Source organism: Delphinus delphis, chromosome 18, assembly GCF_949987515.2.
Source record: "Delphinus delphis chromosome 18, mDelDel1.2, whole genome shotgun sequence".
NCBI lineage: Eukaryota > Metazoa > Chordata > Mammalia > Artiodactyla > Delphinidae > Delphinus > Delphinus delphis.
This window is the reverse complement of record NC_082700.1, coordinates 4,248,858-4,266,275: the sequence shown is the minus strand read 5'-3', so window position 1 is coordinate 4,266,275 and position 17,418 is coordinate 4,248,858. Positions and strand designations below refer to the sequence as shown.

At 40.6% G+C, this 17,418-nt stretch overlaps 1 protein-coding gene across 4 annotated transcripts in view; it reads right to left on the bottom strand.

The window, feature by feature from the left end:
- Positions 1-6,925: 6,925 nt before the first annotated feature.
- The window catches only part of CDK8 (cyclin dependent kinase 8), a 105,607-nt gene continuing 95,114 nt past the window's right edge, over positions 6,926-17,418 (bottom strand). For 3 of the 4 annotated variants that reach the window (XM_059995815.1, XM_059995817.1, XM_059995818.1), the window contains 6 exons: positions 15,029-15,098; positions 14,149-14,221; positions 11,464-11,561; positions 10,769-10,847; positions 10,487-10,645; positions 6,926-8,194 (listed from right to left, as the gene is read on the bottom strand). In XM_059995815.1, the coding sequence (XP_059851798.1) occupies positions 8,069-8,194; positions 10,487-10,645; positions 10,769-10,847; positions 11,464-11,561; positions 14,149-14,221; positions 15,029-15,098 (605 nt within the window). In that variant the 3' untranslated portion in view covers positions 6,926-8,068. The remainder of the gene's footprint in view (positions 8,195-10,486; positions 10,646-10,768; positions 10,848-11,463; positions 11,562-14,148; positions 14,222-15,028; positions 15,099-17,418) is intronic. The other variant, XM_059995816.1, reaches the window with a different exon arrangement.

Here is a 17,418-nt window from a genome sequence, read left to right as displayed (position 1 = left end):
TATATGATTTGATGAAGGATAGTGAGACACAAATAAACGGAAAGACACTTTGATCATTTTTGGGAAAGAGTTAATATTGTTAAAATGTCCATACTACCTAAGTAATCTACAGATTCAATGCAATCCCTATCAAAATACCAAAGGCATTTTTCACAGAAACAGAAAAAATAATCCTAAAATTTGTATGGAACTGTGGAAGACCCAACTGCCAAAGCAATCTTGAGATGGAAGAGAAAAGCTAAAGATATCACACATCCTGATTTCAAAATATATTACAAAGCTATAGCAATCACAACGATATGGTACGGGCATGAAAAAAAGACATATAGATCAATGGAACAGAATAGAGAACCCAGAAATAAACCTGTGCATATACGGTCAACTTATTTACCACATGGGAGCCAAGAATATAGAACAAATGGGGAAAGGACAGTCTCCTCAATAAATGGTGTCAGGAAAACTGGACAGCCACAAGCATAAGAATGAAACTGGACCCCAATCTTATACCATGCACAAAAATCAACTCAAAATGGATTAAAGACTTAAATTTAAGACCTGAAATCATAAAACTCCTAGAAGAAAACAGAGAGGGTAAGTTCCCTGACATTGGTCGTGGCAATGATTTTTTGGATTTGACACTAACCAAAAGAAAAGGTAACAAAAGTAAAATAAAAGTGGAAGTATCAGGTTGGCCAAAAAGTTCATTTGGGTTTCTCCATAAGATTTTGGCCAACCCAATACACCACGCTAAGAAGCTTCTGCACAGCGAAGAAAGCCATTAATAAAATGAAAAAACAAACCTACAGAATAGGAGAAAATATTTGCAAATCATATCTCTGGAAAGGGTTTTATGTTCAAAATATTTAAAGAACTCACACAACTCAATAGCAAAAAACCAAAGAATCCAACTTTAAAATGGAGAGAAGAACTGAGGCATTTTTCTAAAGATGGCATACAAACGGCCAACAGGTATATTAAACGGTGCTCAACATCACTGCTCATCAGGAACATGCAAATCAGTGAGATATCACCTCACACCTGTTAGAACGGCTATTATCAAAAAGACAAGAGATAACAAGTGTTGGTGAGGGTGTGGAGAAAGGGAGTCCCTGTGCACCTGCTGGTGGGAGTGTAGTGGGTTGGCCAAAAAGTTTGTCTGGGTTTTTCTGTTACATTATCTTATGGAAAAACCTGAACTTTCTGGCCAGCCCAATAATTGGTACGGCCACTATGGAAAACAGTATGGAGGTTCCTCAAAAAATTAAAAATACAACTACTGTTGTATTCCCACTTCTGGGTATCTATTTAAAGGAAATGAAATCAGTATCTCAAAGAGACAGTTGCATCCTCGTGTTTATTGCAGCATTGTTCACAATAGCCAAGGTATGGAAACAACCGAAGTGTCCATCAATGAATGAATGGATAAAGAAGATGAGTGTGTGTATATATGTAAAAATACACATACACACACATCTTCTTTGTATACACACACACACATATTGTTCCCATACTGTTCAAGGGCCCCAACTTCTTCATAATCCAATCCAATGACCCACCTGTAGCTCATCCCAAACCACCACAGGGAAAATCTTAGTAAATTGGTACTACTGCGAAGCATAGCCTAGCACGACCTACTTGACCAACAATGGCTTCCTCACCGCTGACATCTTTTGAACACACTTTTTTAGCCTGGATTCCATGCTACCCCAGTGCAGAAGCCAAGACAAAGCATTGCGCGCAGTTGATTTACGTGTGAATGTGATCTCAGGGAGCAGTAGTGTCAGGTGAGGGAGAGAACAAGGAAGGAAAACCAATTCAAGGATGCATTATTCGGTTGGCTGCCACCGTGGGTGACTGGGGCTCAGTTCTGTCAAGACCTTCTAAAGTGCCTTACGAAATGCCTCTCCAAACTGTTCTGCTTTCGGAGATCAAAGGAGGAAGCATCTATATATTGATTCTTTTTTTTTTTTAATTTTTTTAACTCTTTATTTTATTTTTCAATTTAATTTTATAAATTAATTAATTTATTTTTGGCTGCGTTGGGTCTTCGTTGCTGCACGCGGGCTTTCTCTAGCTGCGGCAAGCGGGGGCTACTCTTCGTTGCGGTGCACGGGCTTCTCATTGCGGTGGCTTCTCTTGTTGGGGAGCACAGGCTCTAGGCACGTAGGCTTCAGTAGTTGTGGCACGTGGGCTCAGTAGTTGTGCCTCACGGGCTCTAGAGCACAGGCTCAGTAGTTATGGCGCACGGCCTTAGTTGCTCCGTGGCATGTGGGATCTTCCCGGACCAGGGCTCGAACCCGTGTCCACTGCATTGGCAGGCGGATTCTTAACCACTGCGCCACCAGGGAAGTCCGCCATTGATTCTTTTAATCCATTGGTCAAGGGTAACACCCTGGGCATCAGTTGCCCCTCGTATCCTGAGTTCAGAGTGGGTCCTACGAGCATTCTGCACGGATGAGGCATCAGAGAAGCTCCACTGCCGCGGGCCCCGGCAAAGCACCTGCCCGAACATGGCTGCAGCCCATGTGGACACAGTCACTGTAATAGCAGCTGGAGGAAGAAGGGGCCCGGAGCAGTCTGACGTGCACGGGAGTCCTGCGTAACTTGGCACAGTGAAAGCCTCTGACGACATCAGAGAAAAATTGTAGTTGTCTGTTTTTGCCTATGTAGAGCATATTTTCCGCCAGTGCAGAAATTCAACCGGAAAAGCAATTACCGCATATTAATCAAGCAGATTTTAGGGCCTACTGAACCCAGAGGCAGGTTTTAAAATCCCTTATATTGTTGAGTATGCTTTCAACAGACATTATCAGTAACTAGTAAAATACAAATTCTTTTTGCACTTTGTAATTTAAATGGGAAAGCACACCAAGAAATGACCTCATCTGAAAATAAAACAGCCCTCGCTGGCAGCCCACAAGCTTATTTATTTCATCTCTGGCTCCTGCTGCCCAGGACATGTTCTGTGCTCTGGACAGATGCACACTTCACCCTGTATGACATTCCTAGGCTTATTCCTTTCTCTGAGTCCTGGAAGCTGAGGTAAAGCAAATCTGACTTGGTCACATAGCTGAATAAGTTTGAGCAGGGCACGGTCTCTCAGAACTCCATTATTCTCATTTGCAGAATGGGGGAAAATACTACCTAACTCACAAAGCTTTCGTGAGGAGTAATTCTATGTGTAAAAGGCTTCACGTAGTGCCTGTCACGTGGTAGGCATTCGCTGTAACTTTAGGGTCCAGGCGACATAATAAAGCTAATTATGCAACTTTGAAGCGTGATGCATAGTTTGCTCTACGCAATGCCTTCTGGCGTTTCTGTGACAGTGAAAACATCATTGTTACGATTACAATTCTTATTATTGACAGGGGCTTGGAAAAGGTGAATGACTTGACCAAGGCTGACATTAAGTAAGCGGCAGGGCCAAGACCTAGGTCTTCTGACCCCAAGCCCCGTGTTCTTCAGATGCTCCACACCAATCCTCCCCACCCCAAACCCTTCCCACGGTGCCGCTTCCTCTCAAGACGGGAGAGTCATGGTTCCAGCCCTTTGCTTAGTGCTTGATCCCGTCATGGCGTCCACTATTGTGTTTCCTGTGTGTATCCTGACTCCTCAATTAACTGTAAATGTAGTTCCTTGAGTGTTTGAGGACGGCGATTGAGGTTTGTTTCAGTTCTGTTTGGCTACAAGTCCTAACGGACTATCACTTACCAAATGCTCAGTAAATATCTAGTGAATTCAACTCTCTTGCTCGCTCAAAGAACATTCAGGTTATGAGCAAATTCATACGTGAGATGAAGATTGTATTAATTGTTTAGTAACACTTTAGAAAAGCAGGAGCCCCAAACCCTTGCAGAATTAAAACAAAAAAATCTTAATGAAGACTACTGAATTCAGGGGGACCTTTGAATATCCCAGCCTTGGGATTATCAATGCGCTAGCTCTCCGTTTCGCTCATTGAAACACTCTAAGCTGATTCGTGAGAGGCTAGGAAACGTCTGGTCATGAAATGACTCCAAGTTTAACTTACCTGCTAGAACTAGGTCATACTGTAAGTCTTAAGAAAAAAGTCGGATTTCCATTCGGAGAAAACACTAATAATAGCTAACACTTATGCACGCTTAAAAGCTAGGCATGTGCTAAAGCTTTACAAATACTAAATTTTAAATCAAGTTTAATGCGCAATTTACATACAAATCACCAATTTAAAGTGTACAGTTTGATGAGTTTTGAAAAACGCATATATGCGCACGTGTAACCACCACTACAATCAAGATTCTACCAAACTTTCATTTTTATTGCTGAATAATTTATTTCACCGCATGGATATCTCACAATTTATCTATTCATCTGTTAATAGACATCCATTTGCGGGCTATAATATAAAGGTATTTTGAACATGCATGTACAGACTATTGTGTGGACATGCTTTCCTTTCCACTGGGTAAATACCCTAGAGTGTGATTGCAGGGTCATATGGTAAGTATACGTTTAAGTTTATAAGGAACCATCAAATTGTTTCCCAAAATGGCTGTTTTTTATATTCCCACCAATAACGTACGAGCATTCCAGTTGCCAACACTGGATTTTGTAGGCTTTTTTTTTCCTATTTGTTTTTTATTAAGGCTGAGTTTAAAGCCACTAAGACTCACCTACACAGTTCTGAGGATTTCTGCATTCACTTGCGCAGCAAAAATCAAGATACAGAACGGCTGCATCACTCAGAGAAATTCCCACACGTCCTTTTGCAGTCAATCCCTATCTCACTCTTGCACCCCGGCAGCCACTGCTCTGTTTTCCGACCTCATGGTTTTGCCTTTTCCAGAATGTCATATAGGTGGAATCATGAGTATCAAATCAACACACTGTACACTTTAAACTTACATAGTGTCGTATGTCAATAATACTTCCATTTTAAAAACAAAACCAAAAACCTGCCTTTGTGGAGTTTACCTTCTGGGGCGGGGCGAGGAAAAACAAGAGGCAAGTGTACGTTAGTGATGGTCAGTGCCATGTAGAAAATAAAGCCGGGCCAAGGGGGCAGGATGCTGGCTGGTGTGGGGAGACGAGGACAGACTGCAGTCTTATACACAGTGCAAGGCAGGAGCCTCTAATAAGATAAGATCTGAGCAGACCTGAAAGAGGTGAGGGAGGAAGCTGAGAAGCTGGGGAGAGACAGATGCGGATGGAATAGGAAGTGCAGAAGTCTCGTGACCACAAGCGCATGGCAGGTTCCAGGAACAGCGAGGACAGCGCTGGAGCTGGAGCAAGCAGGTGACGGGGTGGGAAAGACACGGCAGGACACGCAGAGCCTTGTTGGGCACAGTAAGGGGTCTGGCTGCCACGGATGGGGGTGAGAGGGGGAACGGCAGGAGGACCGCCCAGGCTGCTGTGACGAAGAAGACAGGTGCGGGGAAGGGGGAGGAGACAGCAGCTGGGAGCCACTGAAGGAAGAGCCGGGTGTGGGGTGGAGGGGGTCGTGGGCGTGCGCGTGTATGGAGCCAAGGTCTCCCTGTGGCTCGGACAACTGGGAAGGCGGGTAAGTCTGTAGGACGGCAGGCTGGACGGTCGAGGCAGGAGGCAAGTTTGGGTACATTCAGTCTAGAGGGAATCTGAGTCATGGGTCAGATGTGCCAGACAGGTCTGGGCTGGGAATCTGGGACTCGGCAGCCAGGGAGCAAGTGTGAAGAGGAGAGGCCTGGGATGGAACAGGGAAGGGACAGAAAGCAGTCAGGTGTGGATGAGAGGCGCTTCGTGGAGAAGCAGAGCCAGGGAGCAGGCTAGAGAACCACAGCAGGTGTGGGTGTCTGTCGTCTGTCACAGACGCAGTTAAATATATGAGTCTGCAGCTCAGGGAGGAAAGAGGCTGGACTTGTGAATTTGATGGTCACCAGCAAGACTGGGCAGGGCTGCTCAGCGAATGGGGGTTGATAAAGGAATAAAGAAATCTGAGGACCGTGCCCGAGACGTTTCCAACACTTCAAGTGGAACTTGTTATTGTGGGTTTTGCTTTTTGAAATTCACGCAGGAGAAGATGGCTGTCAACAGAGCAGCCCTCTCTCCGAGCCACTTAACTGCTACTGTTTGCTCAAGCTTTAGACCAGCCTGGGAGCGTTCCTCGTGCGTGTCCCTCAACTACTGCATCAGAACCAACTGGGGACCCTGTTGAAATCGAGGATTCCATGTTCCACCCCAACCCTACCAAAACAACCTCGGGGGCCAGACCCCGAGAAGACAGAAAACTCCAGATGATTCTCATACACACTAAGTTTAAAAGCACTTCATTAAAGGCAGGGAGAAAAAAGCAGAAGACAATCAGAGCGGAAGGGAAATACAGGTAAGACTGACGGCGGTGACACAGCGGGGGAACTCTGTAGCCAGATCTGGGCATCGTGTGCAGAACTGGGGTGGGAAGACTCCACACGGAAACACGGGTTCAGCTCCTAAAGACCACCGTTACCGTTAGGGTCAGGCCACTCACTATCGGAATTCCTCAGTTCTTAACATGTTTTAGAATAGCTTTATATGAACGAGTTGAATTTTTAAGAAAAGGAGTATGGTAGTTTCTTAATCTTCTGTATTTTGTGTCGGAGGAGGAAGTAAAAATAATTGTTTGGGATAAAAGAGTCAAAGTAGGCTCAGCATATCACAGAATTTGGCATTATTCTAGAAATGGAAGGCTCATTATGATTTCTTTCTACTAGAAAGGTGTCTATCTCACATCTTGTATTATAGCACTAAGTGTAACAAAGAAACGAATCCGTATCTAAACCGTAAGTCATTAGTTCATTATGGAGGCAGAAGATCTAGATATTATTAATGAAAACAACTGAAGAGATTTATTTGGAGGCCACCTGTTAAGGCACGTTTTAAAATAAAACACCTTTGTGTATATAAAAATACAATTGACTCCATATTTTGATTTATGAAAAATAAATTTATTACATAACACCTTGTTTTTAACAATGTTCAATTTCTTTAAATTCAGAATACTTGTGTCATTCATGTAAAATAGTTTGATACAGTACATTGTATGTTATAGGTTTTCTTTTTTCCTCAAAAATTCTAAGGCTCTCCTACTCCTTCTCCTTTGCTGAAGTAAGGGCACCCTAAACAACGTGCGAACAAGTTTTTAAAAAGAAAATGAACTGAACAAAATTTTAGTAGCACTACACCAACCAGCTTTCAAATCAGGACAAAGTATCTGAATTGGATGCCGCACCTTTTTAAGGAAGTTATCATTCATGCTTTTTTCATCTTTAAAGCATGCTCACAAGTCAGCAACACCAACAGGAAAAATGAAACACCGTCTATGACAATCAGTTCAGTTTGTTTGCTGAACCAAACAGGTTTATATCAATGACAACATATTTAATTACTATCAATAGCAGCTTTAATACCAGTCAAGTCATAGATTAAAAGTAAAAACAAACTCATAAGTTGGAAATCAATCTTTGGGAGTTTTGAAACCTTCCTGGAAAAACTATGTGGCTTCTTGTACTTTCAAAAAATTCCAAGCAGTATTCTTGGTCAAAAAACACTGATTAATGTAGAAAACGAATCAACCCACTGTTAAGACACTAAAATGAACGGTGTACCGAAATAATCTCATTTTGAGTCTTGGTTACTTTGTTAACATATACTGTATGTTTCAAGTACCAGTTAAACTTTTGTGTGTGTGTGTACTATTGGTCAGATAATGTTGTTACACTGGAAGAATTCACCACATACAACGACAAATGCTCGCCCCTAGCACGTTTCACAGCTTCAACTGCTACAGACTGTCACTGAAAAAAATGCATTGGTCAGTCTGAACCATGTCAAGTAAACTATGGAAGTAGCAAACCCACAACACAAACTGTGCTAGCACTTTCTTCTCAAGTCTAACTCCAAAAAGGTACAACTTGGAAGCCACTACCCCAATCTGTGGAAAGTGGTGGAACTCGGCTACCGGACATTTGACTACGTGGCTGCACAGTACATTCTCATGGCCCATTCCAGGTTCCCGCCGAGAGCCGCAGGCAGCCCTGCAGCACAGCGACAGTGCATGGACAGTATCCGATGCAGCTCAGTACCGGTGTGTCTGATGAGAGTACTGTGGAGGCTGCTGGGAGGTAGTTGAGTATCCCATGCTGCTCTGTGGCTGTGATGTGCTTGGTCCAGGGTTGGGATAGGCAGCATGTGGATTGGAACGCTGGAAAAGGAGAGGGAGGGCAGATGTGACTCAGGTGTTCTATGCGCTGGCTGTATCCTGAGCCAGCAAGGCTTATGTGTGGTTGAAATGTCTTCTATTTTACGGCAGTAAGAATTTTAAAAGTCTTGTGCTATGTACTGGCTTTAGAATTAAAATGACAAAACCCCCAAATCTTTTAATATCAGCTTTTCTTTATGAAGGTCAGAAGTATTTCTGGTAAAATAACACTAAGCTGAGTCTTACTACTGTGCTGTGCAGTTCAGTTTTTTTCTATAACAGGAACTCCCTTTTATGCTGTTTTGTATCTACCTGATAAATGATAACTAACTTGCCTGGGATGCTTACTCTTGAACTCAATGATGTGTACGTTAAGAAATTCAAAGCTAATCTACATGCTTGTTTCTTCAATAGAAAACTCTCAGCACACACGCATGACTAAAGAACAAAAATGAATATGACAAAAAAGGGTACCGCAGAATCATTTCTTCAGCATTAGATATTTTTACGCCCTTTACATTAATGAATCTTACTTTCTGCTACAAGTGATATACAAAAGTAAAGTTACAATTATTAAAATGTAAGAAGAGTGGTATTCTCAATTCTACAAACAGTGCAAGGGGCCGCGTTCAGAGTCCTCTGGTTTTGATCTCTCCTATTGCTATTCCCACGCCTGCACCTCTCTCTCATACTGTTAGTTCCCCAAGACAAACACTACGAAAGATTAACCGTGATTTAATACCTTCTTCTTTCAAAGCATGTTTAATAAATCATGTAATTTGAAATTCTGCCAGCCCTAGCGAAAATAACATTTTAAAAAGAGTGGACATGTGAAATTGTAGTCAGAAATGCTATTTTTGAAACCACCCACAAAAACCACCACAATAATAACGTCAACAAACAGAAGCACGGCAGCATGCTCCACCCTGCTCCATTTTCACGCTCAGGACGCACCACCTGGGCGTGCAAACAATCCTCGTGCCGACAGGTGCGTTCTTTCCCTCCAGGTGGGGAGGAAAAGGTAGTGGAGCAAACATCAACCCGCAAGACGCCTGTCTGCGAGCTTACAGGAGGACAATTACTACTCGGGCAGACGATGATTCCCAGGGTTTGGTGGGCCGGACCTCCCGTTAACCACAGCAAAGAGTTCATATCTAGTTCTTGAGGTGGAGCCGCAGGCTCTGGGAGCCGTATTAGTTTACTAAGACCTCTTTCTCTCTTTTAGTAGGGAAATAACTCTAACTGGTCAAGTTTTCAGTATGCTTCCACACTGAAATCCAGATCAGTTGAGAATAGGATTAGAACCAGCAGGGAGGTGGTACACGATGTTCAAAATGGGTCTGTCGGCAAAGGACCTGACCATGTCACTTGAGAGGATCCACAAGTGGCATCGGAGCCACCCCCAGCAGATCTGAGTCTGCGTCCTGAGTCTGCCTCCAGCTCGTGGGGTGAACACGGGAAAGGGGTTTAACCTCTAGAGCCTCAGTTTTCTGAAACGACAATAATGCTGACCTCACAGAGTTGTAACGCTTGGAGGAAATGATGTCTGTTTCACACTTAGTAGAAGAGCTGGCACATGGTAAGTACTCAGCAAGCTCTTCCCATGATTACAGTCACCACCAGCACCACCACCAGCACTCAGGAAGTGTGTCCTGTGCACTGTGAACGCTACTAAGAATTCTAATGATGACGACGATAATAAGAACGAATAGGTGAGTGGTGTCATCTACTAAATGCCTGTCAGTCGGGCCGGCCACTGTCCTTAGCTCACGTCCGCTCATGGAATCCTGACCACAGCCTCACGCTGACCATCATCCACATCCATCCGACAAATGAGGAAACTGAGAACATCTGAACCACCTACTCAAGGTTGCCCAGAAGTCAGTGGCGGGGCTGGGATTTGGAAGCCTGAGTCCTTAATCACTGTGGTTTCAGAAACGACAGGCATCACTTCCTGAGCGCCCACTGTACGCTGGGTGCTGAAGTTCACCACAGCTGTTCCCACGGCAACGGCAGGTTAGGCTTCGCCCGTCTCATGTTACAGATGAGAAGCTAAAGCCTTGTCCAAGGTCACAGAGTTAATGAATGGCGTAATTTACGTCTGATCATGTCAAGTCTGGCTAAGCCCCCTCTACTGTACCACCAAGTGCTTTCAATGCCAATAACTCTTCATGTCAACGTGTTTCCCAGGCATGTAAAGGTCGGTATTTTCTTAACGACGTCGCATTTTCCAGTGGTCACAAGCCCACATGCAATACTGACAAGGCAGGTCAATGCGAAACAGACGGGAAGTACCTGATAGTCTGAGGTCATGATCAGTCCACCTGAGGTAGTGGTAGGAGGGACGACTCTCACTTTCTTCAGCGGGGGCCCCTGGGTGTGACTGCTGTCTTGATTCCCTGGGTGGCCGGTCCCATTCGTGTGGTTATTGCCCTGCTGCTGCTGCTGGTTCTTCTCAAGTGGTTAAACACAAAAATAAAGCTCAGCTCAGGAGGAGAACAGAACATGTCCAAGCCAGGAAACGGCAGAGTGGCACCGAATCAAACAAGAAGCGGCCAAGCGCACTTTAATACTTACTTTGTCTCCTTTGTCATCAGGCTCCTCTTCTGTTAAAAATTCTCGCTTGGGGTAAGGGATTTGACAACCGGCAAAAACGCTGATCATTAAGAAAAAAGAAAAGTGATTTCGGGTATACTAATCAATATTTCAAATGCTGCATTTAAGTGGTTTTTGTTTTCATCTTTTAAGATGGACTCTCTGCCTGCTTATTTGTGATATAAGCACCTTTCATGCCTCTGTGACACAATGAATCTCTTCTTCTAAGCAGTGACATCACAGCAGGTCAGGGGAGGGCTTTTCATTGTATAAAAGTAATCAATAATCATCTGATAGGACTCAGCTTTCTTCTTTGATCCCAGGCTCCTTTTTCATCACCACAACCAAAAGATAGATTCCAGCTGGAATGTCACTATTTTACTCTCCAAACTGCATTTAAAATGAGAGTATGGAAACACAAATATATTTGGGAATGGAGTCTGCAACTGGAACACAATACTGTAACTGCAAGCAGTGAGCCAGCTCAGGGAGTCTGAAGGAGGGACAGCTGTAAAACCCCTGACGACACTTCAGTCATCAGAGCTCATTTTTCACTTCTCATAAGGATTTCCTTGGGTCCCCATGTAAGAGCAATGGCAACTTGGAGCTGACAACTAAAATAAAGCATGCAGCAAAAAAGTCTATCATGCTAGTGAGTTAATAGATTGATCACTTACTCTGATGTAGGAAGTGGGTCTTCTAGGAAATAGGGGTCCTGCATAGCCTGCTCTGAGGTAATTCGCTTTATTGGGTCCATGGTAAGCAACTTCTGAAGCTGAAACCACAAATCATAAACACATCACTGCATTACTTCTCTTTGTTTTATACTCTTTGGCACATTTTTGGGAAGCATATGTTTTTTGATGAATAACACCAGAATTTGGAGGGTATTTATTCCCCCAAACTAACAAAAAAAAAAAACTCCCAATTGTTCCACTTAATGTAATAATTCACATTTTAGTCATTCTAAGACTCATTATCTCACTTGGTTCTCCTACAAGAAGTAACTAAACTTATGTCTTCTTACTCTAAACCAATGACCTTTTCCCTAAATCGCTATATCCAATTTAAAATGGGACTAAAATTCTTGTATTTTCTGTTAAGGGGAAAACTTATTATAACACAAATAATACACCAGCCACATGTGGCTATTTAGATTTAAATCTAAATGAATTATAACCAAATTAAACCAAATTAAAAATTAATTAATTAATAACCAATTAAGAAATCAGTTTCTCAGTCATGCCAGCAAGCACACGTGGCTGGAGCTGCCCTACCAGACAGCACGGGCGTCTGAGTCCTCCTGACAGTGCCGCGCTGGTCTGAATAAATGTGGTGGCTGGCACAGAGCTCGTAAAGTGCAGAGGTGTAGCTATGAATTTATTAGTTGAGAGATTCTGAACAAGTTACTTAACTACTTTGTAACCCCATTTCTCAAATGGAGATTAAAAACAGTACCTTTTATCATAAGTTTATTTTCAGAATTAAACGAGTTAATATGTGGAAAGCAATTATAGCAGTGCTGGGCACAAAGAAAGCACTATATAAGTGTTAGCCATTATTATTACTATTATTACATAAAGCAATGTCACACTAACGTGAAAACTCAGTATCTTTTGGCTGAAATATAATTTACTGAAGGGTCTATGAACTAGAGTATTTGATGTAAATATGTGATTTAAGAGATGATCTAAACAGTAGTCTCTTAGCTTAGATCTCTGATCTAATGCAGTGTTTTCCAAGCTTTAGAGTACACCAGAGTCATCCCTGGAGCACTTCCTAACAACTCCCAGATATCTCTGGTGCTGCTAACCTATGACCATACTCTGAAAACCAAGCAACTAGCAGACATGTGGAGACAGTGGGAGATGACCCAATCAGAGAACAAACGGACAGAAAATATTTTTAAATGCAGATGAAATGCTGGGATGCTGAGACTTTAATTTTAATGAGCTGATATTTCAGTGGAAGCACAATTTATTTTGAGATTGAAAGGAAAAGCATGCATTTGCTACTTAAAATACTCAACAGTTTTAATGGAATTGTATTAGAGCTTTCAGATGGAACCACCCAAGATAGGTCACCCTAGTAAAAACAAGCAAGTAAGCTGTAAAGGAAGCCTATCTCTCTACACTTTTTGGTGGTGGTGGTAGCGAGAGTCTCCTCAGACTAGACTGAGTAGCAGTCAATTGGGGGGACGTAAGATAATTCCCCTAAATTGTGACTTTTGTTCTACCACTATTATCATTATTTTGTTAGAATAAATAAGGCCATAACTTTGAAGGATCTAACTTACCTTCCAATTTGGGTACTATTTTAAGTACATTATAAGAAGCCATGATTTGGATAATAATACACTGTGTGGTAATATGGTCAGTTAAGCACTGCTTTTTAAATTGCTGATTAGATATGAAATGTATGATACACAACATGATAAAAAATTACTGAAGAAGATGCAGAAGCAGAAGAGGAGAAGGAGAAGAAAAAGCAGAAATACAAGAAATATTTGCCAAGGGGCCTGGTACTGTAATAAAGGAAAGCTTAATCCTTTCAAAGTAAAGAAATTCCCATTTAATGAACTCATTTAAAAATACTGGGAATAAAGGATTAAAAGAATTTAAAGCCAAGCAAGATATAACCCGCTTCCCCAAATTCCCCCTTTATATTACTTTTTTTGAAAACTGAAAAACATTTTTAATTGTTATGATGTAAAAATGGAAAGTTTACTGTAAACAAGTTTAAATTGACAATAGTTGAATATAATGTCACAAATTACCTTGATAGTGCAGATTCATTTAGATTCTAGGTCAAATCATTTTTCCATTATATACTATCTATATACTACATTTCTCATATTCTTCCAGAAAAAGCACATAAAGGTCCCTGAAGGACCTTTAACAGCCAAGTCTATAAGAGGTAAACTTATAAAGAGGTAATCTGTAAAGCTTATTTCTGAACAGTGGGATTGTTTTCATCTTGATTCTTCTTTGAAATTTTAAAATAACTGATGAAAACCAATAAATGGAATTTTAAAAATGACTTGACAGACTTGGTACACTGACTCTCTTTAGAAAATCTAATGTAACCAAACATTAAGTCTGTGAATTAATGTTTAGAAAAATTAGTATTAATTTTTCTAATTAATTAGAAATTCGAATTAATTTTTCTAATTAATGGGTTTAGAAAAACAAGTATTTGATATCTTTACTATATGCACCAACGAGATCTCTGCATTAGTATTACTATTAAAGAACTCTAAGAGTGCTGAGTGACCACAGAAATTGACTCAAAAAAGCCTCAGTTGGGCTTACCGGGGGAAAAAAATGCATTAGTACTGTTTAGTACTTTTCTCTAATGCTTACCAAGTGGAATGCTTTACTATCTGGTTTAACTTTATGTTTTTCCATATACTTGATAAGGCTGCAGTTGGTATACCTGAAAGAGAAATACTATGAAATAGCTATATTAGATATGAGGTTAATTTTACATTGGCTGAAGTTTTTCCAAACAGAATTATTTTAATGATAACCAACACAGAACATATATTGAAAATGGTATTCAATCAATTTTATATTCCATTCAGTATTCACACCAGTCACTTCTGAATGGATACTGTGGATTAAATGCAAGATAATTTCATGAATAATGTACACACTGTTTGGCTTTGTTCACATGAATGCTATCTCAACAATTATCTTAAATAACATATGGGTCAAGAGTTTAACCCAGCCTTATTAGTAAGTTTAAAATAAATACAAATTAAAAAAAATTTGTCACAGGTCTATAAAATCCCTCTCCCAATCCCCTTGATCTTACATTGAGAATAAACGAAATATTCCTTCTTCTCCATTAAAACGTACTTAAATTTACAACCAACCTGGGTGGGTAGGCAGGTGGCTATCAGCAAGGTTTGTTTATTTCAGTCTCTTACTGCTTCAGCTATGATACTTTCCATGGATGCACAGCTTCCAGAAAGTAATAAATATGGAAAGAAATGAACTGACTTTTTTTCTCATATCCAAATCAGCTAATATAAGATATTCACCTTCTTTCTATCACCATTCAAACATCTTAAGAAATGAAGACTATCATAATGCAAAAGTATTTATTAGACTAAATAAGTAAAATTATTTAATAGAATGATCTTGTGTTGAGTATTCTACCATGTTGAGTATTCAATCTTATACTAAGAATTCTAGAAAAGCAAAAATCAATAAAAGGTCTATTTTCTTTCCAACTTACGTATTTCTTCTGAAATCTTTCATTAATGTTGAATGTTCAGGCATCTTTTTTATATCTTCCCAATCTTTATCTGTGAAATACATTGATATAATTTTATATTGTCTAGGTTCCTATTCTCAAGAATTTTAATAAAGGTTACTTCACTTTTCATTACCTGTCCTATACTTTTAACTTCCATGAAAGCACAGACTTCAAATAAATGGTCAGCTATAGTAAACATCTTAAACATGTAAATGCAATTCCCCACACCTTGTACTGAGTTCAATCTATCTCTTTTTAACTTTACTTTTTGAATGCCTACTTTCTACATGTTTTACTATAAGTTACCTCAATTTCTGTAACAACAGAGGAACAAGTTATAAACAAATATTTCTGTTATTTAATAGTTCTATTTCTATTTGTAAAACCACTTTTGTTCCACCAAATTTCTTGGTTAAATCAGCACCCAATCTCCTCAACAAAAAGTGTACTATCTTCCCCCTCAGTAGCTTTAAGCTGGACCTCTTTTCCTATGGCCCTCCTCACTTTCCCCTCATTAAATACACTGGTTTATGTGGTCATCAAGGTAAGCAGTAGCAGCTCTTTGAGATGGAACAGAATAGGATGCAACTAGCATATTAACAAGTCAGCTGGTGCCTTGGCTAGTTTCCAGCTACTGGATACATTAGGTGGGAAATGCCTAGATCAGTCTTGCTGGCATTAGAGCTACTCAGACACCACACGCTTTTTTAGAAGCCTGCTGTCACCCTCAGGGCACTTCACTGCAAGCCCACAGGTGCCCGCACTCTACCAGGTAGCTTCACAGCACTTCAGCTTTTAAATGACCTTCAGAGGTTTGCTTTTCTTTCAACTGACTTATAAAAATATTTGCTACCTAACCTCCAGATATCACATATTGTAAACTAAACACATACTTTAAATTCCTAAATGGCATTTTCTCCTTAACTACTTCCTTGTTCAATTTCTCAAGCTAGAAATCCTGAGATAATCTTTTATTCTTTCCTCAATTACATGCTTCCTGTCAAAAATTATATCTTTATTCTTTCTTCTCCAACCAAATCACTTTATACCTGGAGTACCGCTACAGGTAAGCAGCTGGTTTCCTGACTTGAGTTACCTTTCTTAAATTGATTTTTACATACCCCTGCCATACTAATCTAAGATTGAACATAAGCCATGTCACTAGTTCTCAAGGACTTATCACAGAGTCTCATTCTTTAGCACAAGTCTAAATTTTGCTGCCTGCCTTTTAGGTTCCTTATAAGCTAAGCCTACCCTAACTGTGGAACCACATACTAAGAACTATTTTAGAACCATCACCAATGGAGGCTGCCCCCCAACTCCACCCCTGTAAGCCATGCTCTTTCCCCTGGGGCCTCTGAAATGATGGGTACATTCAGAGGTGGGAAGAAAAGGCCATTCTCCCCATTACTCAAACTACTCCCATTCTCTCAACATTCTCCTTAGAGCAGTTCAATGTCAACTCCAAGAGGGCAAGAGTCATGTCTGTTATATGAACAATATTTCATATTTAACACAGTGCCTGAAACATGGCAGGTGCTCAATAAATATTTAGTGAATAAATGAAATTCCCATCACAACAAAGCAATCTTTGTAGAAATGTCAGTCAATTTTGGAGAAAGGTAGTTATTCTGCATTTACTGATAATTAACACTTACAAGGGATGTGGAATTATAACTCCCAGATATTTCTGTATTAGTTTTGAGTTACTGACCTAAGAAAAATTCATAATAAGAAATAACGTCTAATAAGTACTTGACTAGCCAGAACTATGTAGGGGTTTTAAACAAATTTTCTTTATTCTGGACCTCTGGGCAGAGTTTCTGGTGGGTGATGAACGGCTGTCTTGTGGCACAAGGGACTGGGATGCAGCTAGAGACCTAAAGCCTGTGACGGGACACCCAACAACTCCCTCCCTGCTGCAATCAGTGCAGGCATGGCCACTGTGCAATGTGAGCCCTTCACTCCCATCCTGACTGTTCTAACTTCAAAGAATGTTCTTACTGACAAGAGTTATATAGCAAAAAAACGCTATTATTCAATACAATGTACTGCACAGTGCCCTAAATAGAAATACTGTTCAAAATTTGTAATCAAATACCAAGTAATGACATTATTATATATATTGCCAGACAAAAATATATACTACTGAATTTTATTTCCTCTCCAATGGTGAGAACTAAAGGCACCTTTTAAATATAGATATTGCAATCATTTTAAATATGAAACAAAACAAAACCCAAAACCAAACAAAAATACACCCTGCAAATTCAAGAAACCCCTGAATATTTTATGCTAATATGTGAACTCTACAAATTTTGCTATTTCTATGGGTCTTTGATTAATGCAAGTCATCAACACAGAGAATT